General features: G+C 46.2%; 3 protein-coding genes across 5 annotated transcripts in view; 1 reads left to right on the top strand and 2 right to left on the bottom strand.

Annotated features, from left to right (window-relative positions):
- Nucleotides 1-289: 289 nt before the first annotated feature.
- LRRC45 (leucine rich repeat containing 45) lies at nt 290-11,334 on the bottom strand. Of its 2 annotated transcripts, none has more exons than XM_063175921.1 (17): nt 11,100-11,334; nt 10,549-10,610; nt 9,650-9,720; nt 9,151-9,329; nt 8,396-8,524; nt 7,674-7,786; nt 7,099-7,157; nt 6,909-6,986; nt 5,862-5,997; nt 5,487-5,564; nt 5,198-5,309; nt 4,967-5,037; nt 3,998-4,090; nt 3,341-3,433; nt 2,256-2,429; nt 2,016-2,163; nt 290-1,625 (listed from the first exon to the last, which is right to left on the bottom strand). In XM_063175921.1, exons 1-17 carry the CDS (start codon nt 11,317-11,319, stop codon nt 1,429-1,431), a joined length of 2,013 nt encoding a protein of 670 aa, XP_063031991.1. In that variant the 5' UTR covers nt 11,320-11,334; the 3' UTR covers nt 290-1,428. The 2 variants fall into 2 exon arrangements, with proteins under 2 accessions (XP_063031991.1, XP_063031992.1); XM_063175922.1 differs by having other exon boundaries at nt 2,256-2,426; nt 11,100-11,319.
- A 57-nt stretch (nt 11,335-11,391) lies between these two features.
- CENPX (centromere protein X) lies at nt 11,392-12,718 on the top strand. 2 transcript variants are annotated; one of them, XM_063175927.1, is made up of 5 exons: nt 11,392-11,462; nt 11,537-11,588; nt 11,667-11,720; nt 11,931-12,019; nt 12,154-12,718. In XM_063175927.1, the coding sequence occupies exons 1-5, from the start codon at nt 11,424-11,426 to the stop codon at nt 12,166-12,168; spliced, it is 249 nt and encodes an 82-aa protein (XP_063031997.1). In that variant the 5' UTR covers nt 11,392-11,423; the 3' UTR covers nt 12,169-12,718. The 2 variants fall into 2 exon arrangements, with proteins under 2 accessions (XP_063031997.1, XP_063031996.1); XM_063175926.1 differs by having other exon boundaries at nt 11,901-12,019.
- Nucleotides 12,660-26,297, bottom strand: part of ASPSCR1 (ASPSCR1 tether for SLC2A4, UBX domain containing) — a 35,209-nt gene continuing 21,571 nt past the window's right edge. The window contains exons 13-16 of the mRNA XM_063175923.1: nt 17,910-17,961; nt 17,134-17,203; nt 16,627-16,802; nt 12,660-16,047 (exon numbers count right to left, since the gene is read on the bottom strand). Of these exons, the coding sequence (XP_063031993.1) occupies nt 16,034-16,047; nt 16,627-16,802; nt 17,134-17,203; nt 17,910-17,961 (312 nt within the window). The 3' untranslated portion in view covers nt 12,660-16,033. The remainder of the gene's footprint in view (nt 16,048-16,626; nt 16,803-17,133; nt 17,204-17,909; nt 17,962-26,297) is intronic.

Raw genomic sequence — 26,297 nt, 5'->3', positions numbered from 1 at the left:
AGATGCCCACAGCAGCGGCCCTGTCCGCAAACGACAGCCTTTGCTTTTCCCTTACCTGTGGGTCTGCCCACCAGCCACAAACTAAGTGGCTATTGACACGGGTTCTCTTGGTTATGACTAGGGAACAGTTTTCCAGCTTCTTTGCTTTTATCTTAGTCCTGAACCAAAACCATCCCCATCTCATCCACCTGTAACAGCCCTTTAGCTGCAGGACAGGCTGACAGGGTCTTCAGGACAGCAACACAGCAGAGGGCCCACCCTCCACATCCAGTGTGCCACTGTCCAGTGCTAATGGCAAAATGCAAAAGTTCTTTATTAAGCAGAGCAAAACCCAGTATAAAAAATGAACACAAAGCAACCAGTCCACACAAACTTTCGTTTTCCAGGTGTCTCTTAAAAATATGTACTCTAAGGTATGTTCCCATCCCAGACTCACAGGAAGGACTCCTTCAAGGCTCAATACTGCTGGCCTGACAACAGCTCCTGCTTTCTCCAGTTCAGGCTCTAGCAACCCTTCACTTTCTCCAGGTCATGCAAGGACTTGCACTGTCTATAGAGGAACCACCTCCTTCCCTTGTGCTCTGAGAAGCAATTCCCCAGTGTCACACCAGAAGCATTGCTCCTCTCCAGGTTAAGGCCACAGCACTTGAGAAGCCAGGAGAACAGTTCTGCCATTAGCCATAGTACAATACTGGCCACAAAATCTTCAGCTAAGGGCTGCAGTTCACAGTGAAGAAGCACAATCGCCCGCTCACCTTTCCCTGCCACTCACTGTTGCAGAAGTAGAACCACTGCCAAAGCCCAGCTGTCCCACAGGGACATGGACAGCACTGCACCCAAGCCCCTTGGTGCACCTGGTTCTGTCTATGCCAAATGTGTTTCTACAGCCCATCAATATGGCCAGAGCCACAGAGGGTAAACAAGCAGAGAGAGCCCCATCAGACTCTGCTTCTGTCTGTAAACACTGGGTGAAAAAGCACAAGTGGGTAATATCTGGTGTTTCCAGCAGTTTCAGGATCCCATTAGCAAGGAAAATTGCTCCAGCCCACAGGGAACTGTGAACACTCCTGTAAACATTCCTGTCACTTTTTCTCACGTTTCTCTGTGAACAGCCTGGCATCCAAACAAATATTGCAGCAGGACCTTGCCAGGGAACACAGAAACCTCCCAGTAACCTCCTGCACCAATAGGCAGTGGCAGTGCAGGGGACATCATGGACTCAGAACCACAGGCCCAGACAGTTGTTCCTTCCTCTCCTTCATGCTGTCAGGAGGAAGATTTCTGAACAGCAAGAGCATTTGACTACTTGCAAGCCTTTGTATCACCCCACTCTTGACAGAACTGTCCATTTAGGAAGAAGGAGTTGTACCTGAATTCTCACCCTTTCCCTGACTGCAAGCAGGTATTTGGACCCTTCAAGTCACAGTCTCACTTCCTAGAACTGTGGGTTCCCAAGGGAGATCCCTGCACATATGCCATGATGGCATTCTGCAAGAAACTTGCTCGCTGGGCCTCCTCTTCCCTCATCCTGGAGATCTCAGCCTCCTTCATTCTCAGCTTCTCCAGCAGCAAAGAGATCTCACCCTCCTTGTCCAGCAGTGCTTCACGGTGATTACTGGATAGGGCTGTGAAAAAGCAGCATTAGTAAAGAAAATCAAGGTATCCCTGGAAAACACAGGAGCAGGCCAAAGGCAACGAGGTGCTACAGCCAGCTAGCACACAAGAGCAGCTGCATGAGACAATATGAGAGGTTTTGCACAGGCAGCAGGCACACTTCACTACACAGGAAATCCAAATTTTGCCTGCTATGCAGCTTTGGGTGGTCATCTGAGTCTTGGTCTCTACAAAATGAGGACAGGTATCTCTGTAAACACACATGGGTGGAGAGTACAACTCATAGGTGTACTCACAGGCAGGAAGCACTTGCTGTCACTACCTGTGAGCACAGCTGAGTTCCAGGCCCAATGCAGGGTAACTCAGAGTTACCATTTGAGAAGCAGGAAAGGACCCCTCACCTTTCAGCTGTCTTTCCAGAGCTGCAATCTTCTCTCTCAGCCCATCCTGGGCTGTGCGTTCAGCCTCCAGGTGCCCAATCTGTTCTTGTAATTCCACTTTCACCTTATTTAGCTCTGTCACTTTCTCCTCTTCCTTCCTGTCCACGTACTGACACACAAAGACAAATCCATGAACAACCAAACAACTTCAGCAACTTGTTCTGGCCCTGCGGTGACTATCTCTACTCCACTCCAAACTACCTGCTGAAGTTCCTCCAGCCTCCTCTTGAGTGCATCAGCATACAGGCTCAACTGTTTGGCTTTAGCTTGGGCCTCAGCAACCATTTCCTTTTGCTTAAGGCAGCAGTTCTGAGCTTCATCCCTTGACTCAGTCATCAGCCGCAGCTTCTCTTCTAGGTGTTCTAGGCGTTGCTGCTGCAAGACACAAAGGAAAATGAAAATTAAACAGTCCCACTTCATTCCTGTGAAGAGATTCTCCCCTCTCTGTTCCTAATACACTGAACCCTTTATTGAGTCAACTGGCACTGACAAGCAGAGGACACAGTCCTGCTCCTTGCACTCAGGAGTGACTCCAAGCTGCTTCCTCTTGCCAGGGTGGCTGGCAGAGGACAAAACACTCAGCTGAGAAACAGAGACAGGTCCTTGGCAGATGCACTGATGTCACAACCAGTGTTTACAGCCAATGCTCCACCTTCACTTCCTCCATCCCTCAAACGGCTCTGCAGCACCACTGCATGCAACCCAGTAACTGCTGGATCCCATATGTCAGATTTCTATGTCTGTAATTCAATGAAGCATTTTCTTTTGTGATGCTACAAATAAGTAAATATTCTAATAGTTTTTGTGTATTTTCCCCATCCCTTGTTCTGTTTCACTATTAATATAGTGAATATTAATAGTTAATATAGTGAATACTCATTAATATGAATATCCTATAATATAGGATATAAACTTAATTGACATTTTCACAGAGTTCAATACGACAGTGACTTTATTTACCTAGCAGCAGTAGCCACCTGAAGAAATTTCTCAGTGTTAGAGGAACAGGAGCACCCCATTAAAGTTGTCATTTAAAAGAAGGATCAACATCTGGGTGTTGGCTTCAGATGTTGGCAACTTAAACTAAATCTGCCATGACAAAATTGACATCAGTTCTGTTAGTACTGAAGGCAGCTCAAATTAGACTTTTCAGGGCTCCCTCCTCAGCAATCACACCATTTGTGGGTCAGTAAAACCCAGAGAGGAGTGAGTTAGCAGCTCCCCAGGACTAAGACTTAGCCTGGGTAGCCAAACCACTTCATTCCCACAGCCAGGTCTGTCCTTACCTCCTCCAGGCGCGCCTGACTCCGCACTTTTACCAACTCCTCCTCTGCCCGTCCTCGCTCAGCTAGTGCAGCTGCTTGGACTTGGCTCAGCTCCTGCCACAGGAACATGGAAAATCATTCCAGACAGAGAAGCTGCATTGCTGCCACACTGACCAGGAAACACAAGCAGCTTCCAGTCGCAGGCTATAAAATGACACAGCTCTCCTCACTCAGGGGCAGCAAAAGCAAAGATACAAACCCTTCCTCAGTTCGAGACTGCTATCTAAGTTCAATGTGAATTTCAGTTATATGAGGGCACGTATTGGTTAAACCTTTCCAAAAAAGGGAATAGGAAAGAGCACTGCTGGATGTAGCTGGGGAAATAGATATGGATGAACATGCTACACTACTTGTAACAACATGAGAATCCTGTAAAGTCAAATCTTAGTAAGACTCTAACCATGTTCAATGGAATCCTCATTTTTGTCCAATCTGAATTTACAAGTTTCTCCTCGGAACCTTCTTTCTTAGTCCAAAGCAGTAAAAGTAATTTTAGCTGGTGTACTGCTGTTTTCTGTTCCCCCTTACAGCACATGACAATCTTTACAAAGGTCTACAGTCAGAGACTCCACAAAGCTTTCCTGAGTGTTCAAATGTGCCCAGAGCACTTTTTCTCACCTTGTCCAGAGATATCCTGATGGCCTCCAGCCTCTGGATCCTGTCGTGCATGGAACGTTCACTGGCCTCCATCTGCTGTGCCACACGATCCACCTGCAAAGCAGCAGAAACCAGCAAGTGACAGAAAACCATTCCACCTCCAGGCAAAGCAAGCAGCAAGACTACTCATTGTGATAGTGAAGCATTCTCTCACTGACCCACCTACCAGCAAACCAAAATTCTTACCTCCCCCAGAACTCCACCAGGAAACAGTACTACAGATGGAATCTGCCCTCTAGAAACTAGGAATTTTTAGACAGAAATCCCTCACAGGCCACAAGGAGGGAGTCCAAGCTCTCATTGTCAAGTGATACAAAACACAACAGATTAATTTTTTAGCTGTAATGTTGGTAAAATCTTCCTGGCCTGTGACTTTTCTTAGAAGATTTCAATATCTTCAGAGAAATCTATTAGTATAATTTTATTTTGGAGAGATTTCAAACCTCAGTAACACTGCAAAGATAATTGGCTGCAGTCTGTTGGCCTGTCCACACTCAGACACAACCCCCTTTGAAACATAACAGAGAAGGAACTAGCTGAGGAACTATGCTGAGCCCTGTTAAAGAACTGCTTGTGTATAAGCAATTAAAACATTCAAATGTATTTATTTCAGAAGCTGGAAAAAATTCCTCATCTGTAATTACCTCTGTGCACAGACCAACACAAAGGCCAGCCTCTCTTGTAGCATCACATACCCCTCTGGCCCATACTCTTGAAAGCTAGAAAATCTTACTAGCTGGTAGAAAGTTTTGTGATCTCTTCAGTCAGGCTTTGCTTGAAGAAATGACCCATTATTCTCACAATAAATCTGAGCCCACTAAGTTCTAAACTTTTTTAAGAGCACATTACAGCAAACAACGACCTCCACTGGTCATGTGTGTCAGGACCAAAGAAAGACTAACCAGGATGCTGCAGAAACCCCACCCTTACCTCTTTTACCCGAAGGGATTCCATGTCTTCAAGGCTTTGTTTAAATCTTCTTTTCTCCATTTCCAGACGTTCTGCAGATTAAAAGCAGGCATATCACAACTCTGGCATGCCTGCCACACAGCTGTATTCATACTTTTTCACACTCTGGCAACTCTTTCTCCTCGGCTGCCTGTGAAGGAACAATGATCCCAACCACAGGTGTCCCCAGGCTGTTTTTACTCCCCCACTCACCTTCAGCCTCCACAGCCCGCAGCTTCAGCTCTGCTGTTGTGTTGGTCAAGTCTTGTTTCACCTGGAAGAGCTGATCCTGCTGAACTTTGCACTTCCTCTCCAACTCATCCACCTATATAAGGAAGTTACCACCACAAAGGTTTTTCTTTTCCTATTAGCACAATAAGTTGGCTGTACAGGACAATGAAGTGACACCCAACCAAGGATCAAAGCAGAGACCATAACATCTACGGAGCAAATGTTATACATGCTCAATTGCCACTTCTCAAACTTGGACTTGGTTTCCTACCTGATTTCTCAGCAGCAGGTTTTTCTCACTGGCAGCAGACAAGTCATGCAAAAGCTTGCTTTCCCGATCAGTACCTTCCTGCAAAGAGAACCAAAATTAAAAACCTGTACTCCCCCTAGTTCATGCACTACCAGTCTGTGCCAACCAACATCACACCCAGCTAAGTCCAACCTACACCATAAATAACAGGGCTCCTCATCACACCTGGCAACTATCTATCTAATTTACACAAGAATTTTTGTCATGGTGGCTTTAGCTAAGCAGTAATGGTAAAAATCATGCTTGCCTATTGCATCCAGCATCCCCCAAATCTACACAAACCAGTTATGACCTATAGCCCTGCTCCCAAACGTAACTAGGACTTATCCAGCTCACCTGCTTTTGTTGCTGGAGCTCCCTGAAGTGGGACTCAGCCACAGAGTTTTGTTCCTGTTTCATGGCACTCAGCAGCTCTCCCAACGTGTGCACCTTCTGCTCAGACAGAGTCAGGGCAGCTTCAGTCATCTGCAGCCTATAAAGAAAATCACTTTATGGAGCCTTTTCCAAGGCAGACACTGCAGCAAGCTCTCTATGGCACCTGGTACAAGGTGCTAATGTCCATCTTGCAGTAGGTGAAATCAGGCTACCCAAATGAGGCATTTTTTGCTTCTGGGAAAAGGACACCACGGACCTCTGTACACAGCAGCACTGCAGTGACCTGGGACTTCTGAGGGCCCTGTGTGCTAGTGCCCACTGCATTAGCCCTGCACTGTCCTCCATGAGCCAATTTCCCTGCCCAGACCCCTCCAGGATTTGCCTGCTCCCACAGAACAAAGCTGGCTATTCTGTAGAGACAGGATTTTAAATGTGAGTAGCAGAAGCAATTTACTTGTTCTGTCCAAGAGGGACATGTCCACATCACTGCATGGCATGAAACACTGCCTTTACCTGGCAGAATTAAACTAAGCAGGCTCAGCAGTGTTTGAAGTCAAACCACGGCCATGTGTATGTGGCTCTGCATAATCTAACACTTCTTTTGAGCACCCCTTCCTCACCGTTCCCAAGCCAGGCTCCTCCATACCTGCAGTGGTTCCCAGACAACACCGTCAGCTGCCAGGGGAAACAGGCAGAGATTCCTGCCAGGCTGTAAACCATGCAAGGAACATGTCTCCATCCTATCTGCACAGTCCTTTTTCTTTCTTCCCACCTTCTGTAATTCACTTGCTTTTACACCAATGTAGTAATTTTACTTAAAAGCAAGCTAAGTATCTAGTGTGGCAAACTCAAAGGCTTGATCTGACTGTAATTTCTGGATATTACTGCAGAACTAACCAAAATAGTAATCCAGCTACCCTACAAGATTATCCCCTTTCTTAGAAGCTCTGCTTGGCATTGCTTATACAGCACAAACAGTGGGAAGACAAAGGTTTTCCTGCTCCATACTTGGCTTTCAGTGAATTCATAATGGAGTGCTGCTCATCCAATGCTTCCTGCAGCTGGCTGACTCGTGCTGCAGACATTCTGCATTTGGAAGGAAAAAAAAGGAAAAAAAAAGGTGGGTAATTTCTGCCAGGAAATGGAGAGTGCTCAATTCTGCCATCAAAAAGCAGAAAACATTTAGAATCTAACTCACTTCTCACTCCTGGCTCTTTCTTCTTTCTGCTTGTCTACAGTATCCACAAAATCCATGAACTGTGAGCAAGGCAAAATTCAGTGAAAAAATTAACAGCATCAGCTACAAACCCTTACATTTCTCATCTTTCTCTTCCCAGCAACAGCTGAAGACATGTCAAGCCACTCTACCAGAAGCAAAGTGGAAGTCTGATTAGTTTATTAGCACATCTGAATAGGGTCATCAGCTACAGGGACTCTGCATCCCAAGGTGTCAAATGGAAAAACAGATCTCTAAGTTTACACCACTTGGAAAATATCAAATTGCAAAAGAAGGAACGAAAGCACAAATAACCAAAACTCCTCCAGAACCCAGAGTAAATATGTTCGGCAGGGATGTCCATACTCACACTGTCACTCGAATAACCCAGCTCAGAGGACTGAGCCTCAATGTACTAAATCATGCTGTGTGCCTGCCCATAAAAATGCACGCGCAACTTCAGGTGCACAATAATACTGCCACTGAGTGTTCTGGGGGACCTCAAGGGAAAGCAAAGGATTCCAGGTACCCCATTTGAACCGCCAACATCTGCTGACCTGCTTGTTCTTCTCATCCTTCAGACTCAAAACCTCCTTGCTGAGGATATTCACTTGATTCTGGGCCTCGCTCAGGATAGCCTCACGGTCTTGGTTGTGATCCAAGGCTTGTTCTGATGCAGAAGAGAGCAGGAGAACAGCATAAGCTTCTAAAGCAACAGAATAGCAAGCACTGCTGGAAGACACAGCACTCAGGATGACCACTGGATATCAGAAGCACCAGGGCAGTTGCCCTTCTCAGGCTGGCCCATGTAGAGATAGTCCCACCACACATCACAAGGTGGGAAGGGATCAAAGAGAGCAGTGTGTGTGGGGTAATCAACTCCTTAGCCTCAGGAAAACTCTTAACTCTGCTGTGGGCAGGACAATGACACAGGATGTGCTGCATAAGCCACATCAAAACTTGGCTCATCAGAGGCAAACTATGAGCAAGTCTCAAAGCCTCAGGTTCTCCCATATTCACATGGCACATCAATCTCTAATAACTCAATCCAAATTTTTATTTTTTTTTTTGCTTTTGCCAGTCAAAGTGACACTTCCAACTTGATTAGCCCTCACATAAAGGACAAGAGAAGGTGACACAGGGCACTGTGGAAATGCTATTGAGAAAGGGAGGGAAAGAGGGTTAGCTGTCTTCTGGAGCAGCAAGTGCCCTATATCCCCCAAGTGCTGGACTGGGAAAGGAGTTAAGTGATTCATTACTGTACACACATCACACTTACCCACAGCTTTCAGGATGTCACCAGGAACATTGTTCCCTGCCAGCTCCAGCCTCTTCAGGGTCTTGTTGCTATGCAAGCAGTTCAGCAATGCTCGGCCACCCAGAAGCCCAATGTTATTCCATCGCAAATCTACACAGAAACCAAACTTTCACCATGGCAGTCACATCTGCTGAGATCCCAGATGGTCCTAGCAAAAACACAGGTGAATACTGTGGCCCCTTTCAAGATGAATGAGAGGGAGAGAAAGTGACAAAGCAGGAAAGGCAAGGATAAATCTTTGTTAAACTGCAGGAAGCCATGACAGTTACAAGTCTGCGTCTCACATTTGGCTCTCACGAGCCTTCCTTCCACAGACAGAATCTGTGGATGAGAAAGAATCAGCGACAACAGCCACATTCTCCTGAAATTCCAGCAAAATTCCATATAAGGACAAAGTGAGTGTGAATTAAGTATCAAGAATCTGTCATGAGGCACTCCACAAATAGGAATGAAAACACTTCTTCCTCCACTGAAGACTGTTCTGCCCCAAGTACTCAGTTTTTCATCTGTAGGTTTGGTTCCAGAGATTCCAGTTTCAGCTCCCACTCTCCAAAGGCCATGGGGCTGTGACCACTCCCTGCACAAAGCCATCAAAGCACTCCAGACTGACAGGAACTGGGAATGACACCAACCAGTTGGAAGAAACGGAGGCAAGAAACCTGAAAGCACATGTGTGTTTGCATGCGTACATGTATACATGGGCAAAGAACTCTTACCCAGCTCCTGAAGACTGGTATTTTGTGTCAGTGCCATGGCCAGCTCTCCAGCCCCTTGATGGTTAATCTGGTTATTGCGCAGATCCAGACGTTGAAGAAAGTTGTTTGCTCTCAGTCCTTGGCAGAAAAAGGAGAAGCCCTCCTCCCACATGCCGAGGCTGTTCCATTCTAAGGTCAGGCTAGGGAAATCAGGCAGGATTGGTGTTTGTGGAGTCAACGGACAGCTGTGTGAACTTGAAGGACACGCGGATCACGGCACACCCGGTCACACACCCAGCTCTGGGAGCAGACTCGGCTTCAGAGAGCAGGATGCTGCCAGGGCCCAGCATCCTCCAAAAGAGCACCTCCAGTTTTCGTGCCTTTGCCCATCCCACCCCTCACAATAAATTGCACCACTTGGCATTCCTCCCACCCCAATAAAAAACACCCTCAACCCTTTTCAAATCTTGGGCTCCATCGGGCAGGAATAGCACAAAGAGAGGTAGATACATTTTTTTACCTCCTGATGGATTTGTTCTGCCTAAGAAGTTTTCCCAAAGCCTCAGCTCCCGTGGTTCGCAGGTTATTTCCCTGAAACAGAAGCTCAGGTGATCAGCTAAGCCTCTCCCAGTCCACCTAGACCACAAACACCACCAGACACATCCCAGCTATAACGCAAATTTCAGCTGGGCAAAAATGGTCCAATCAACATTTGTTTCACATATCGATCAGGCTTCCACAAAATGAAAAACCCTGGAGGAACAGTGGATCCATACACACCACTGGTCTTATGAGGGCACCATGACTGAGAGCTTGCAAAAATCACAGAATAGCACAGGATCAGCATGGACCACGACGGGGCAGAAAACAGCAATTCCAGATAAACATAACTATTTTAACACACTTCTGTTAATACTAGCACAAATGAGTAAGAAAGTTATGATGCAGTTTGCAACTGTGGAAATAGCTGTATGCCAAAGGAATACAGACAGAAAGTCACTCTCAGTAGAGAGACAATCACATCTGAAGGCAGATGCTTAGTTCAAAGCACACGCTAGTAAAAAGAAATAAACACAAGTAGAACAGCTCATAACTCACTGATCAATACAAAAACCCCAAAAAAGCCTACATATGCCTCATCTGCCCAAGCAGCAACTGACAAAAGGTACATAGCAATAGCTTCCTATAAAAATAGAGTAACTGAATAAAAGTGGATAAAGATGACCTGCAAAGTAACTTCGGAAAATTGTGACATGGTGTTAACGAGTCAAGGAATGAGTCACTTGAAAACAAAAAACTTACAGAAGTTTTGCATCTTGTTGAACAATCCTGCACCAGGACTGTCCAGTTCTCTTTCTCATTAAGCCTGTGCTTTTTCCTTCTCCACCATAGAATACTGTTAATTCTTTTCAGACTCACCTTCAGATCCAAAGATTTGACTGTGGTGTTGGTGCAAAGACCATTCAACAAAAGTCTTACACCTGAGCAGAAAAAAAGAAAAAACAACTGTTTATTTCATCTGCGAAACTCTCTGCCTAAACCAGCTATCATCCCAGGGCATCACTCTGTTAAACAGCCAGCTCAGGAGACGTGGCTGCCATAAACAAATTATTTGATAAAGTGCCTGGAAAGCTTGAGCCTGAGCTTTCAGGGCAGGAGACTGTTTATATATTCTCAAAAAGGTGTCGGGGCAGAGAACTACCTGTCAGCTTGTACATCTACCCGACTCAACCCTGAAAAATCCCCACGTCTAGAGAGGCTCTGCGGGCTCGGACGGGCTGTCCACGGAGCCCCCTCACTGCGGGCCACTTTAACCGGCCGGACCGTCCCGTCCGCCGGCGGCCAACAGAGGCAGAGCTGCCGTCGCCGCCGGAGGGAGAACCGAGGGTGCGTGCCCGCCGCACGGCCACGGACCGGGCACCTCGGCCGGCCTCCCGCCCCGCGCCACAGGGAGAGCGGTCCCGCCGCACCTTCCTCGCTCAGGCCGCAGTCGCCGAGCGCCAGCGCGGCCAAGGGCGCAGCCCCGGGCAGCAGCCGGCCCAGCGCGCTGCACGTGGGCAGCGAGAGGCTCTGCGCCGCCAGGTCCAGGCGGCCCCCGCCGGGCCCCCGCAGCCGCCGCAGCACGGCCTCCTGCGGGGCCGCGCCCGCCGCCGCGCACAGCCGCGCGTACTCGCGCCCGAGCTGCTCCATGGCCGCGCGCGCTCCCCCGGAACCGCTCCCCCGGAACCGCTCCCTGCCCGCGCGCGCTCCCGCCCGGCGCGCCCCCGGGAGGCGGGCCCGGCCGCGCGCGGGCCATGGAGGAGCGGGGCGGCCGCGCCGGCGGCTTCAGGAAGGTGCGGCGGCCCTGGGCGCGGCCCCGAGCGGCGGGCGAGGCCCCGGCCCCGCTCACCCGTTCCTCTCTCCGCAGGACACCGTGGATCGGCTTCTCCGCCTCCATTTCCGGGACGGGAGGACCCGAGGTACCGGGGCGGCGGCGGCGGCTGGGCGGGTCGGGCCGGGCCGGGCCCCCGCCTCCCGTAACCGCCTTGTCCTTGCAGTTAACGCGGACGCGCAGCTGCTGATGGCCGAGCTGCTGAAGGTCTTCGTGCGAGGTGAGCGCGCAGGGCCGCCCCGGCTCCTCCCGGCACCCGGCCGCCCTGCGGCTGCTCCCGTCCAGCCCTGACCGGCGTGCGGAGCCTCCCAGGGCCCCGGGCCGCCTCCCTCCTCCCAGCACAGTGGCCCTGGGTCCCGGACGGGACGCCCCAGGTGTGACAGCTCCCGGACCCCCTCAGTGCCCTTCCCTTTCTTTCGTCGCCCTGCAGAAGCAGCGGCACGGGCAGCTCGGCAGGCCCAGGCAGAGGACCTGAACAAGGTGGATATTGAACAGCTGGAGAAAGTATTGCCGCAGTTGGTATGTAACTGTGCGCCTGAACTGCATGGGAGCAGAACGAGGCTACGGGCTGAACAGCCTAATCCTCGTCCTTTCGGGAGTTGTTTTGAGAACCCAGCCTCTGTCCTGACTCACTTGCTCCTCTTTCATTGCAGCTTCTGGATTTCTAGAGGCCTCCTGGAGCACATGTCACCTGTCAGCAGACAGTCCTGGCCTGACACGTGTCTCAGCCTCAGAGACACTCTGGGACAAACAGTCTCAGCTTTTTCTTCCTCTGCCATTTTGCTTCTGTTTCCTCTCTCCTTTACCAAGCACAATACAGCCCAAAGCAACGATGCTGTCAGATACCATTTTTGAAAAGAGGGTACCACAGGCTTAATTTGTTCAGCTGAGTACATAACTGGTTTCCATCTTGCTGCCTTACTTCTGGTAACAGAGGCCTGTATTTTACAACATGGTAAGAAGCTGTTGCTTTCTCAGCTAATGTGAGAAAGAGGTGCTGCTTCACAGAGATGCATGGAAAGACTTAATGACTTAATGGGAATACCATCCAGCCTTCGGGCTCTCATTGCCTCAAGCAGGCAGCTGTAACAGCAGCTCCAGGTGCAGCTCCAAGCCTTCCTAATGAATAGGTCATTAACAGGAGCTTACTCACAGGCTCTTGCCAAAAGCAGGTAACTGATCTTTATTTTATAAATAAACAGTGTCTGTTCCTCACTACCTTCCAGTATGTCTCGGGCTGTGACATCAAAGAATGCTTGAAACCTTTTAACCATTCAATATTCTCCTCAGAGGCTGCTCCCCCTCTGCTATAAATTTGTTCTCACAAAGAAACATCAGTAATTTAAAAAAAAGTCTCCCTTCCTTGTGTAGGCTCTTTGCTGCAATTCATCATCAGAAGTCAAGTTGCTTCAAAGACTTGCAGAGCTTCCCCCTCACCCACCCTCTTCCCTAAATCTTTGTAGGACGAACGGAAAAAAGGACAAAATAACAAACAGCATGTGTGAGAATCCCACATCACGGGACAGGCTGGCCCCTCTGGCAGCGCAGGGGGGCACTGTGAAATAAGAAACCTCACACATGTGGGCAGGAGCCAGGAGCCCGAGTGGCGTTGCTGAAGCGCAGGGCTGGCTGCACGGAGGGCTCCGGCGCTGCCCCGCTGCAGCAGCAGCAGCAGCAGCCAGAGCAGCAGTCCTTGGCTCAGGAACAGTGGGTCACTGTGAGCTAGGCGCTATCAGGGTCATCCCTCACGACAACCACCACGAAACCTCACAAAAACTGCCGTCCATACACGTTCTGTGACAGTACCAGCCTAAGCAGTGCCCAGCCCTCAGCACTGCGGCTTCTCGGCCAAAACAACTGTTCAGCTGTACAACACATGCAGTGAAGGAACTGACCTAGTTCAGTTGTCAGCCCCACAACTATTGGTAAAAAAAAAAAGCCAATAGCAAAAAAAAGGGTATCTGCAGGTACTGCTCTTCAGCAGGGCAGGAATCCTTGTAGCAATCCCTCCTTTAGTGAAGAGCTCACCATTTTAAATGTGGGGGTGTACTGTCCCCCTTAAAGAATTCACTCCTACTTCCTTGCCTTTTCCACATTTCAGGTCCCTGTCTCTGCCTTCACCCTGACACCTACTGAAACAGCAGTGCCAAAGATGCTGCCCTAAAAAGTCTCAAGATCCTTTCCCTGACACACAGAGAACTGCTGATGTGGACATCCACAGTAAAGCAGCAATTGAACAGCAGCAGCAGCTAAAAGTAACTCTTTGTATAGGGAAGGGGAATAAGACCTCTTGTCTAGCTATTGAAGGTAGCAATTTTTCATTACTGTGGTTAAACTGGGTTTGATGACAGCTGAGTTACACCAAGGACAAGCAGGGGCAGAACTGCCTGAGGGAACACAGCAATGCAAAGCCCTTACACTTAACACATGAAACTGCCCCAGGAATATTGATATTACTGTTTGTGTACCTAAACTTGTTTTTCCATGTCAGGTACTTGCAGGGGATAGTTATGGACCTAACCCTTTACAAAACCTGACATAATTAGAGCAGCTAAGAAAATCAGTTAAGCAGATCATAATATTTGATGTCACCTGTGCTCTTCAAAAAATAAGGACTAGCACAACTGAAGGCACACTGCAACTTCCTCCCAACCACACTGCTTCTGCATGTTCCAATCCTGGAAACCAAAAACACCAGCACAAGTATTTCACCACCTATCACTAGCAACAGCTCCTGGTTTCCCCACAGGATATCCTGTACAAATTCAGCAAGGCAGCTCTACTTCTGATCTGTGTGACATGAGTGAGCCTGACACAGCACCTGAACCAAGATACTAACAGTCATATGCAGCGTGGGCTCAGCCCACACTTAATCCACTACAGAGTAATAAACTTTAAACATTATTTGACTGGGGTTTTTTGTTTGCTGTGGTATGTCTTTTATAGCCTATCAAGTGGCAGAAGGGCTTGCTTTCCACAGGGAGGGTTGAGTGCAGGAGCTGTACACAGTGCTCTCACGTTCCCTGTTCACGTCTGGGTATCAAGTAAGAAATCAATCAATTTTTTTGCTAAAGCATTCTGCACTCCTTCTGCTTTGAGTCTCCTTCTTCCTCTTCCACCTTTCTTTCATGCCTCCCCCTCCTTCCAAGTTTCTTCAAAGCATTTGTGAGCATTTGGAAGTAATTAGACCTGAAGGGAAATGTTGGCCAGGCAGGGAGACAATGACAAGTGCCAGGAACCCAGGGTGCCCTTTCTAGCCACTTTGAAGTTCATTCAGATGGTACAAAGCTCCGTTTTGCTTTGTTGAAAAAAATGGGAGGAAGGGAACGAGGCATGACAGGCCAATTGAAAGGAGAGCAGGTTCCTGTGAACTGACAGACACACCAAGTGCCAGGGCAAGAAGACATTAAAGGCACTGACCAAAAGGGCCCCCGTGGCCACTCTGCTTTATTACACCTACAAATTGTGCAGATGCACACGTAGTGCAGAGAGGAAACAAGGAAAATGGAAAACATGGTATTACTGTACCATGGAACCCCAGCTCTCCACAAATCACTGATCCATGGAGAAGACTTCAAATAAAACCCAGCACCACGACTGCCATGACACAACAGAGTTCATCTCCAGTGTAAGGACAATTGTAACCAACATTCGTCCTCCCACGTCTGCAGGAGACAAAGATCTGGACTGAGCCTTGTCCCTGTACACCCACTGCAGTGCAGAGCACAGCTACCCTGCTCTGGGAATACTCAGGCCACCAATCAACTGTCATTTGAAGAGACCCTTCAACTGGATGTTTTTTCCCTGGCTGTAACTAATTACAGATGGTAATTATACACAGTGAAAACAAAACTAGAGCTTAGGGCTGAAACAAGCTCAACAGGCATTCCATGAACAGACACCTGTGTTCCTTGTTAACAAGATTCTGGCAACTGAACACAATACAGTGCAGCAGCTCGGGTGCTTCACAGGAATGTTCACTGATCTGAACTGGTTTAAGTAACTTAAGTGCTTGCTCTTCATTTATTTTCCAGCCATCTATGTCCAGAATTATCAGCAGCACTAACCCTAATCACTAAGAAGCAGCAAGAAGTCTTGTTCTAGGCACCACTTAACTATTATAGGTAAAACTGAACCAGATTTTATCTTGCCACTAGAACTGAGGCTAGACTCAAGTGATCTCTGAAGGTGGAACTGAGAGGATTTGAATTTAAAAGTATGGATAGAAACAAAGTCCTTTGCAGAAAGTATATAGGAATCGTGTCCCCCTTAATTCTCTATTCTTGTTATTTGCATGCAAGAAACCTTAAATTTAACATCTAAGCTTGCTTCTGTAGTCACAAAGACCACAAGCAGGCCCTCCACTCCTCCACCAGCTGCAACTGGTATCTGAAATAGCCATTCTCTTTTTATAACTAATGTTCATACAGATTAGATCTCTCCATGGCCACCAACACCTTTTACACATTCTTAGTAAGTTCGTGGAGAAGAAGGCACAGCTGACAACTCAGTGATCCAGCAGCCCAGGATGCTTCATCTCTTCCCACCTACAAAATAAACAGAGCACCATTAAAACACTTAACATGGAATTATCACTTACTCATTTCTCAATAAAACAAGAAAAAATTATAATGGACACTTGGTTGCAATCTTAATTATGGAAAAACCCTACTGGTTTGCAGTGAAGATTAAAAAGAAGACCAACTAAAAAAATTGAAAAGTAAAAGTACTAAGACTACAGCAGGAGAAGCAAAGTTATGCCCAAGATTTAACAGATTACATGGGCCCTTGGTATGTACAATACCCTGCCCATTAGTATTTGAACTACACTGGCAGAGTGTAGAGCTCAGCATACCAAGAGCAGAACACAGCTAAAAATGCTACAAGCATGTGGATTAGGTATCAGACTTCCCATTGTTCAGAATCTGCATTCATATACTTCTCCAATGAAGGCTGAGGTTCAAGTCACCAACAAATTTGTGACTGACAAGCAGTGAACCAAATGTCCTGCAAGCATAAGCTGACATCTGCACCAACACCATCAATACCCAGCATGTTTGGCAGAGAGGAGGCTGCCTTTTGGGGCAGTTCAGAAGGAGCAGAGCTCTCCTATGATTCATTGATACCTGGAAGCTTCAGCCATTTGGGTATTTTCCCAGGGGCTTTTCTAAGCACTTGTGGAGCTCCCTGAGTGCTGGCTGCTTCTGGCTGCTCAATGGTCTCTTTGTCACTTCCCGCTTCTGGTGCAGATAGGGATGGAACCACTGATGCTAAAGTTGATGAAGCAGAAGGAACTAATGATCTGGACAAACATCAGAGAAAGGAAATAAGCAAATAGAATTAAGCTTCATTTTTCATAATAGCCCCCTGTACCACCACCACCTTTAAAGTCAGATTGAAAAAGCTCTTCTTTTTCCATTGTAGAAGCACTGGTATTTACTTAAGTCACTGAAATCCTACTTTGCAAAGGACTCACAAAGCTATGAAGTCGAGTATGACACTACGACTGCTTCTGGACAGGAGGAAGTCCTAGTATCTTCAAAGCACTTTTCTTTGTAGTAAGATGGGCTCATTTCATCCTTCCCACTCCTGAAATACTAAGGTATTTGCAACTCTACTCAACCCCAACATACCTGGCTACCAATAAATCAGCTGCAGAAGGAGAAACTGCAGAGCACAGCAGGTCTGATTTCAGGTAACAAGCTGTTTAGAAATGAAATCAAATCAATGATTTGTTAACATAGATACATCAATCACCACAGTATCACATAGCTCTCAGCTGTATAAATACCTGCTGTAAAAAAATACCTGCTGTATACTAGAGTAAACCTACATCACCTTCCTCCAAATGACACAGAACATTACTAAACCATGCCTGTTTCTTTCACGACTCAGAGGTGTTCTATTTCATCATTCAAACCTCAAGACCTTGACATTTTCTTTCAGTGCTCATCTCAGGAACTTTTCTGTGAAGCCACGGCATCCTTTGGGCCCCACAGGGATTCTAAGCATAAACTAGAGATGCCAAAGATTCAGATCTGCTCTACCATCCCCAGCCAGTCCACTACCACAGGAGCTCTGCAGAAGCATTTCATAGACATTTGTCTGGTTAACATTTCAAATGGGATTTTTTTTCCTATGGAGTGATTCTTCCATCATTCTTGATCCCAGGGCAGACGATGCCCACTCCCCAGCCTATCAAATCCCATAGCAGAGGTACAATGTCTACATCTGTGCTCAAGGTGACTGATCAAACCAGCTCTGAAGAGCTTTTGCCAGTCAGAATGGGGACATTCATCCCCAAGGACTGCAGTTTCTTTTGACAGAAGAACTCTGACAGAAAGGATGCAATACTGACTCTACTGCAGGAACTACACAGTCAGCTGCATGAGAAAGGAAATTCACTCACCCCTGCGCTCCTTGCATCCAAAATGAATCACAGCAGTTGGGAAAAGGTTAGCCTGAAGCAAAAGGGGAAAAGAAGGTATCACTGTCTGTAGATGCTTTCACAGCTCACTGTGAACATCAGAGGCAGGTCAGACAGCTACAGACAAATTCATGGAGTTCAAGTTAAGGTCACTAACCATCTGTAATTCAGGAAAACTTAAAACTTGTGCAGAGCACAGGCCGCTCAGTGTAAGACATGAAGGAAAATGTTATGATCTGATGCACTAAACAGGTGATGAGACCTCTACAGCAAGTGCTCACTGCAGGAATGCCCTGCCATTCCTTCTCCTCTGTCCTCATATCTCAGGCCATTGTATTGCATCCAGATTCTCTACTGCTGAGCAGATAACATTAATATGATGAAGAATATTCTGAGTGGCTGATACCGAGAGAAGAAAAATTCAGCTATGCCTTTCCAAACTCTATTCTAAATAATTTTATTACATTTACACCCTATCTATAGTTGAAACTTATCTAGTTTCACCACCTTTCCAGGATTAAGTATTTTCTTTTATAAATCCAACCTGAACTCCTAGTTCTTACTTATCAGAATAATTGCCATAACAAAACATTTTTTTCTATCCAGTGGGTTTGGTGGTTATTTTTTTTTCTTTTATTTCAATGGAAGTCCCTGTAATTGGTGTCCATTTCCTCTTGTCCTTTTACAGGGCACTGCTAAGAACTCTGGACCACATTCCTAGCTGTTTCCATCTCTTTTACTACACACATTGACAAGACCCCCACAGAGCTTCTTTTTTTCCAGGCTGAACAACCTTGACTCTCTCTCTACCTCTCCCCAGATGCAGGTCACTTCAGTATCTTTTGGTCCTTTTCTGGGCACCAGAGAAACTGTGAAACTGGACTCACACACCCCCTGTTCAACTGAGGAATCACAAATGCACCTGTAGGTATCAAGGAGGGACCTACCTATGGAGGTTGCTCTGTCACCTACAGTGGCCCCAGTGTCACACCACCTCTTCAACAAAACTCAGCGATACATTACAAAGCACTACAACACCACACCCAGTGGTGAATCCAACTGTTACCAAGGGAAACACAGAGCAAGAGAGACAAACTGACTAAATTTCATTCTAAAAACTGACACTATTGCAAGCTCAGGCTTAGATTTTTAAAAGGGTATGATATACAGAAGATTAATATGATATGGCATAACCAACTGTTCCAGAAAGAATTCTGAAAAAATAACCATCATATTTATTACATGCATGATATGCCACTATAATACCACATAAAGAATAACTAGCTGAAACAATTCTGTTAAGTTTTTAGGAAGCCTTGTACTAAGAGACAGGTGAAAAACCAAATCATCATGGTGTAAAAGAGGGAAGTACCACTGTAGCCAGAAACTGTACAGCCATGTTAATTAACAGTCTACATCTTCCCTGGCAAAATGGTAACACTAAACTTGTGACACGGATCCAATAAATAAATAAATAAATAACCAGATAAAAGCAAGGCAATGCCCCACTTGGTATCACTCATACGTACTTGGGAGCTGTGTAGGGCAGACTGACTGCTCTGGAGTTTTCTTGAGCCTCTGTTGCCACCATCAGCCCAAGCTGGATACTGGAATGATGGTCCTTGGACCCAATCCAGCACAGCAATTACCAGAGCTCAAAAGAACCCTGATCTTCACAGAGGAGGCTGTGGACTGCTGCCTAATATGGAGACTAATAAAATTGTATTAACTGAAGGCAAAATGAAATAGCTTCACCTCTCTTCCTGCCTCCAAGCTTCAGAGGAGCATATGGTGTTATGCATTTCTTTGACATTAATCCAGAGGCCACAGAAGGCTGCGTCATGCAGTACAGTCAACATCACGCAAGGCTGAAACAGGAGACATTTATCACTCTGCTCCAAGACTCAGCTCCTGCTGAAGCATCCAGGCAAATTCACATCCTTGAACTGACATTTTAGCAAAATAATTATTTATTAGGTCTTTTAACATTTCATTCCTCAGTCAACAGGGCCTAAGGTTGCCTGTTCCAGTCACAAAGACAGCTCTCCATAAACTTTTTTAATTACAAAGTACCAGACATGGTTTAGAAATCCCAGAAAAAACTCTCAAAAGAGCTTTGATGTTCCTGCAGCATTCGTCTATTTAGGAAATGGGTGCCTTAAAAAAAGGCCCCCCCCAACACACATACACTCAAGCCCTTTTACACACAACATCCTTTTCATGCCAGCTGCAAGTTGGAAAATGAGGTTTTTGTAGTGTGTTAGTGTTGGAATTTTTTAATAACCTCCCCTCTCTTTTTTTTGCCTCCCGACCAATTATCTTGGTAAATAATTAACATTCTGAAGGAGATAAGTAAGCACAGAAACTCAGAACTCAAAGCCCTTTAGTTCAAAGCCCTGCCCTTTTCTCTCCGTTTCCCTGCTGCTGCCACTGAAACTTCCTTGTCAATCAAGCTCTGGGCACACACATCAAAGCCTTATGTGGGAATGGCCCCAAGGGGTCAGAGAAAATTCATGGCAGGGCCTGTGTGAGGCACAAAGAGAGAAAGAGTGAGAAATACAGACCAAGAGCTAGACAGACTCACTCAACAAACAAACATATAGACAGACTGTGCCCCAATATAAACCTCTACCCTATTTACTCACAGGTCGTCAAATAACCATAGTTCACAGTTTCAGGATCCACGTTCACAACCATTTCCTACAGCTGGCAGAACACCAGTTTGAATGTTTCAGTTCAAAATCTTAATTGAAAGAAACTTAAGGGGGCTACACAGCAGCCCTGCAGCACACAGAATGCAACACCCTCCCCAGGGCTCCCTTCCCTACACCCCTATCCGTTCCTAGGGGTCAGCCAACATGGAGTCCCTTCTTTCCAAACCTCCACCCAATAAGGTTTTTTCCTCCAATTCAAACAGACTATTGGCTCATGCACAGAGCCTTTGGTCTAGCTTTCTTTGTGTGGAATTGTCAGGTACCACCCCAATCCCAGCACTCCCTGAGGCTGCAGCACAGAAGGCAGCCAGCTCCACCTCACCTGGGAATTCTGCAGCCAGTCATGGCAGGACTGTCCCAGAGTTTTTTGTAACCTGAAGTATTTAAATCTGCAGCATTTTCACATGAAAAAATAAAAGCAGGCCAGTAGAATGATTCACTGTCCAAGGACTGTCTCGGCATAAAGATGAGAAGGTTTTAGATTCTGTCCATGAAAACACATGAGCCCAAAGTCAAAGCCTTCAGTATTCTCCAACACCTATGAATGTAATGATCAAAAACACTGGGCAAGCCATCACCTGAAAACTGTATCCAGGTGTCAGCTGCTCTAATGTTTGAAGTTGTTCTAATGCATCTGACAACGTTTCTAGAACAACTCTGCAGTTCTTCACTGCATAGGGTTCCTGCAAGAACATCTGTGAATCAGAACAGATTTTGAGAACTCTTAGGAGCCTGCCAGGTTGACCAAAAGAATCAAAGGATGTTCAAAACAAGTAACTCAAAAAGCTCCACTCACTTATGTGCAGAGAATTACTACAATAGGATTGAGCCAACAGTCAGTTACTACACTCCAACACCCAGCCTTTATCTTCCTTGCTGCTTTGATTTCCAGCCAAAAAACCTGCCATTCTGACTGGGGAAATAGATGCTATTAATCTATTGAACCATAATGTTCAAATCACACTGTCCAAGATGTATTTACAACATACAGTCATATTTACTGCACCAATACCTAAAAATCCAACTGAAAATGGTGTCCCGTAGTGCAATTATATAGATGCAATGTAACTAAAAATACTTTGAGTTTGTGGGTTGTTTTTATTTTTGTGGGTTTCCTGTTTTTCTTTCTGGTTTTGGGGGCTTTTCTTTTTTATACAGATGAAAAACTGAGACCTAAAGAGATAACTTACTCAAGGTCACACAGGATGGCAGCAGCAGCAATAAGAACTAAGCATGCAAGTCTCAAGAGCCCCATCCAAGGTCATAATCACAGGACAGCTTTCTTCTGAAGGAATAGAAAGTCACTGAGGCAAGAAGGAAAGGAAGTCGATATCCTGCTTATTACCCTTCTCATTTAATAAGTATCATTCTAAATGATACTTACTTTTTCAAATCTCCTCAGATTTTAAAAAGATGTAACACAGATTGATCCATCTACTTGGTTACAGTTGCAGAAGTTTAAATGAACACTTTCTATTTCAGAGATCAGAAGACCTCATCAAGCCCCATTCAGTCTGAAAGTACAGCTGAGTAACTCCAGTTTCACCCAGAGATAGCGAACGGCTACTCGGACACTGCGGTGGTGAGCGTGGCTTGTGACAGCCTGGCTGTGGAGTGGCACTGGGGCTGCTGCATCTCACATTCCATGACTAAAATATCCACTTCAGAACAACAGTCCCTGGTGAATCCAGCTGTGATACAGCAGAGACACATTTCTGCTTTGTTTTACTGCATGCTTTAGTAACTTGTTCTCTAGAACAAAGAAAATATTTCAGGCAGAACCCTCCTCAAATAACACCTCAATACTTCCTGTTTCTCAGACATACATATGCAAAAAATCCTAGAACAGAGCATTGCAGATGATGCACATTATTGTCGGGAAGCTGTTCTCTGCCCTGGCAGCAACGCTGTCAGCCAGGCAGAGGCTGCTGCTGAAGGGAGCTTGCAGCTGCCAGAAGGAGCAGCATTCTTTCCGTTACACAATCCGAGAAGATCAGAGTGCCACAGGTCTGCTGCTAGACTGATGTTAGGAAGATGAATAAGAACATAAGCACTTCAAAGGAACACGCACATGGAAGGAGAAACCCAAGCTACCAACATGAAATACTGCATAGTATACACACCCCAAACACATAAACTAGCTCTTGGAAAAGTCAACTGGAAGGCCGGTGGATCAAAAGTTTCTCCAGCAAGACTGCACAGCATTGCTGAGACAGAAATAAACACCACAGTCGTGGTGAAAGAGGCAGATCAAGAGGTTCAAGTTTATAACCTGAGAACAAAGCTGCCCAATGTGGGCTGCCAGAAGAGATGGATATTCTGTGGCCAACATGGAGGAGATCTGATCCAGCTAGGGCAAGGGACCTTTAAAATTCATAAGGCAAAGATAAGATTTAAAACCATTGTTTTGAGAAGGCTACTTACGAAGACATCCAAGTACAAAGAACATTCATTGAGACCTTGATAGCTGAGATCAGAAAGATCTGGCCTTCAAAACTGGCAGTAGCAGTGAACATTCTGGGCAGGGCTTCCACTCCAAATTCAGTTGTGCAAGAAGCCTCTCTTGGACCAAAGAACCCAGCTGTCCTGGAAGCCAGCATCATGAGGCAAGCATATGTAACAGACCTCACCACAAAGGGAAGGTGAGATTGCTACCGAATGCAGTCAGATGATAAAATCCTGGATGGAGAAGACTAAGACTTTTAGGTGAATGCCATCCTCTGTGCTGGATGAATTTCAGTATTAATTGCAATTTTCTTTGCCAGTGAGCGCAATAACCACAAGGCCTGCCACAGGAAATGCCTCTGATGAACTGACTCTGATGAAGTAATTTTTTCTGAAATTGCATTCAGACTCTTGCCAAGGGAGAAGGTTTCATCCTGCCTGAGTCGCAGTCAGGTTCACCGAACAAGCCCGCCAGACACACTGCCCAAACTGGCATTAATAAATGGGATATGGAAAGAGAACCAGAGACAAAGAAAAGAACAAACAGCTCATCTGGATTTCTGCCTCATGGTATGTGACAGAGGAAACACTCAGTGCACTCTAAGATCTGACTAGAAGACCTAAGTATTTATGTGGAAGCCTGTGGAGTCCTGTAGCTCCTCTGTAGACAGAGGATGGCCTCCTGCCCTCTCTGCTGCCTCGACTTTTCCAGTGACTGGTACTCCTACTTTCTGCTAAATCTTTCCAGTAATTAACACAGCAATCAATGATTTTTTTTCCACTAATCCACTCCAGAAATGCACTACAAAACTGCCTGTTTCTGGGAGGAGAAAGAAGCTAAGAAGCAACTCTGAAAAGCTCAGACAGCCTAGAAAAAACACAAACAAGCCACTGGAGCTACAAGGAACTCAAAGCCAAGTGCTACAACAGGGAAGCCTGTGGTTGATCAGCTCTGGAGAGCAGAACATTATAAAACACTTCAAGGGACATGAGGAGAAGGCCGCCAGCAAAAACAGCAACAACAAAAAATCAAAGCAATGCCTTGAAGTCTTTATGGGTTCCAAAAACTCCACATTGCTGCCAATTTGTGTGCTCACTATACTCTAAATACACACAGATTTTGGGAGCATTCACTTCAGACAGCTCTTTCATTCCAAGTATCTTGGCAAACAAGTCAACAACAATGGTCTTCTTTTCCTGGTTCTGCTAGCAGCGTAAAGGTTCTCCCTTCATTGTAAGTGGTCGAATGTAATGAATGTGGTGCCAAACTTGTCAGCTTGAATGGAGGGAGAGGGTGGAAAGAGCAGAAGTATTGGCAATATGGTATTCCACCATCTGCAGTCACTTCTGCTATTTGGCTTCAGCACAAATTTCAGTGATTTATAAATATCTGAATGCGCAAATGTGCCCACATAACTGCCTCAGACATCATCCATTTTTCCTTGCCAACTAAACCAACACCATCTTTAGAGTGGAGGATAACCTACTGCTAACTTAGGACCTGGGATAAGATGAAAATTAAATGTTGGAAAAAAAACCAGAATGGCTGGATACACTATGGTAGTACCTGCTTTGGAAAAATCAAGAGTCAGGTTATGTGCAGGCTTCTCTGCAAGGGGAGCACATCAAGTGCCAAGCATCCCAAGAGGCCACAGCTGCCATGAGTGACATGCAGCATTTGGGGCAAAAGTGGTGAATTTTGGCAGTTGTATGATACAGCCTGAACCCTTAAAGAGATGTATTACCACTAAAGACAAATTTCTTCCCGAACCTTTCACATATCCTCCAAACCCAACAAAGATACTCAAAAAACTAGATCAATTAGTTGTACTGTTACTTTACCCAAGCTCTCTTTTTCCTATGATGTCTGGAAGAACTGCACACTCCACAGCACTTCATTCACAGTCACATCCTATGCACCACAACTCTGTTATTTCAGAACAAGCTTTCTCACTACAGGGGTGCTGTGTACTGCCAGGTCACCTTAGAGCAAAAGCTCCTCTATCCCCAGCCCCAAAGGCACATTATTTTACAAAGTACCTTAACCATCTCCTATCTTTACAGAGCAGCTTTGTCCTTTCACCTGCCTTCTCCCAGATGAGAGAACAGAAGGGGAGCTCTGACTAAAGTTCAAGATGTTTCCCTTCCATGGACCACAGGACGAATGAAAAGGGAAAGGTCTCTACAAATCCCCCTGCACAGAGCCTAGCCCCATCCAGGGCACAGTCAGGCACTGCAGCCTGCCCTATAACACTCAGTTTGCAGCCAGTGGGGACCCTTGGTCCACACAAACCTCCTCCCAGACTGAAGACTTCTCCGTTTGGAAGGCCACAGCCTCATGTGAGAAGCAGTGTGCAGGTCCCACCCCCAGTGCTGCCCCTCCTACCCCAGCACCACAAAGATTAGCTCTTTCATTCTTATTTCTGCTGAGAGCCCCGAGGCTCAGGCAGTGCAGCCTCCTTGGGAACAGACACCTCCAAACACGGCATCCAACAAGGACACAGCAGGCATGGACACAACAGCTGCAGTGATTCCCACATCTGTCTCTGTCCAGAGCAGAAAGGCCCTTCAGCCCCTTTTCTCCCAGGCACCCAGACCCCAGCAGAAGGGAAAACTTACCAAGCAGGAAAATTATGGCATGGGGCCTGCACTAACATGATGAACGTTAAAGAGGAATAAGAATTTACATTGGTTAACAGCAGCAAAGCTTCTCCCACAATCAGCCGGGCCAAACAGGGATAAGGCACCATCCTCACAGGTCAGAGTTCTGTGGTCTTTGACAGCAGTTTGGGTAACCAGAAAAGCATGAAAAGTTCTCGTCAGGAATTGTTTCTTTCATGTTTGATGCTTCATCCAAGTAAAATGTTTATAAACACACAGAATCATTCCTGCCATAACAGACTGTGACCTGAGAGGGCTGAAGGGCCCCCAGCAAGGGACACAGGCTACACAGGCATTAAACACAGCTCTCCCAAGGACAGAAGAACCATAGGCAGAGCAGAAGTCCATTCAATCCAGCCAGTACCCTAACAGTGAACAAAAACCAGACCAACAAAAAAGAGTATCCTCGCTTACAAGTGATTAGCTAGCAATGGTTTTCAGTTCAGAAGCTTCCTGAAAAGGGTTCTATATATTAAGACACACTCACTAAATATCTTCCTTGAACTTGTCCAAATTTCTCTCAAATCAGTACATCCTTTCAGTATATGGC

This window comes from Melospiza melodia, chromosome 24 (genome assembly GCF_035770615.1).
Source record: "Melospiza melodia melodia isolate bMelMel2 chromosome 24, bMelMel2.pri, whole genome shotgun sequence".
Taxonomy (NCBI): domain Eukaryota; kingdom Metazoa; phylum Chordata; class Aves; order Passeriformes; family Passerellidae; genus Melospiza; species Melospiza melodia.
The sequence above is the reverse complement of the archived record's forward strand: the minus strand, read 5'-3'. Positions and strand labels throughout refer to the sequence as shown.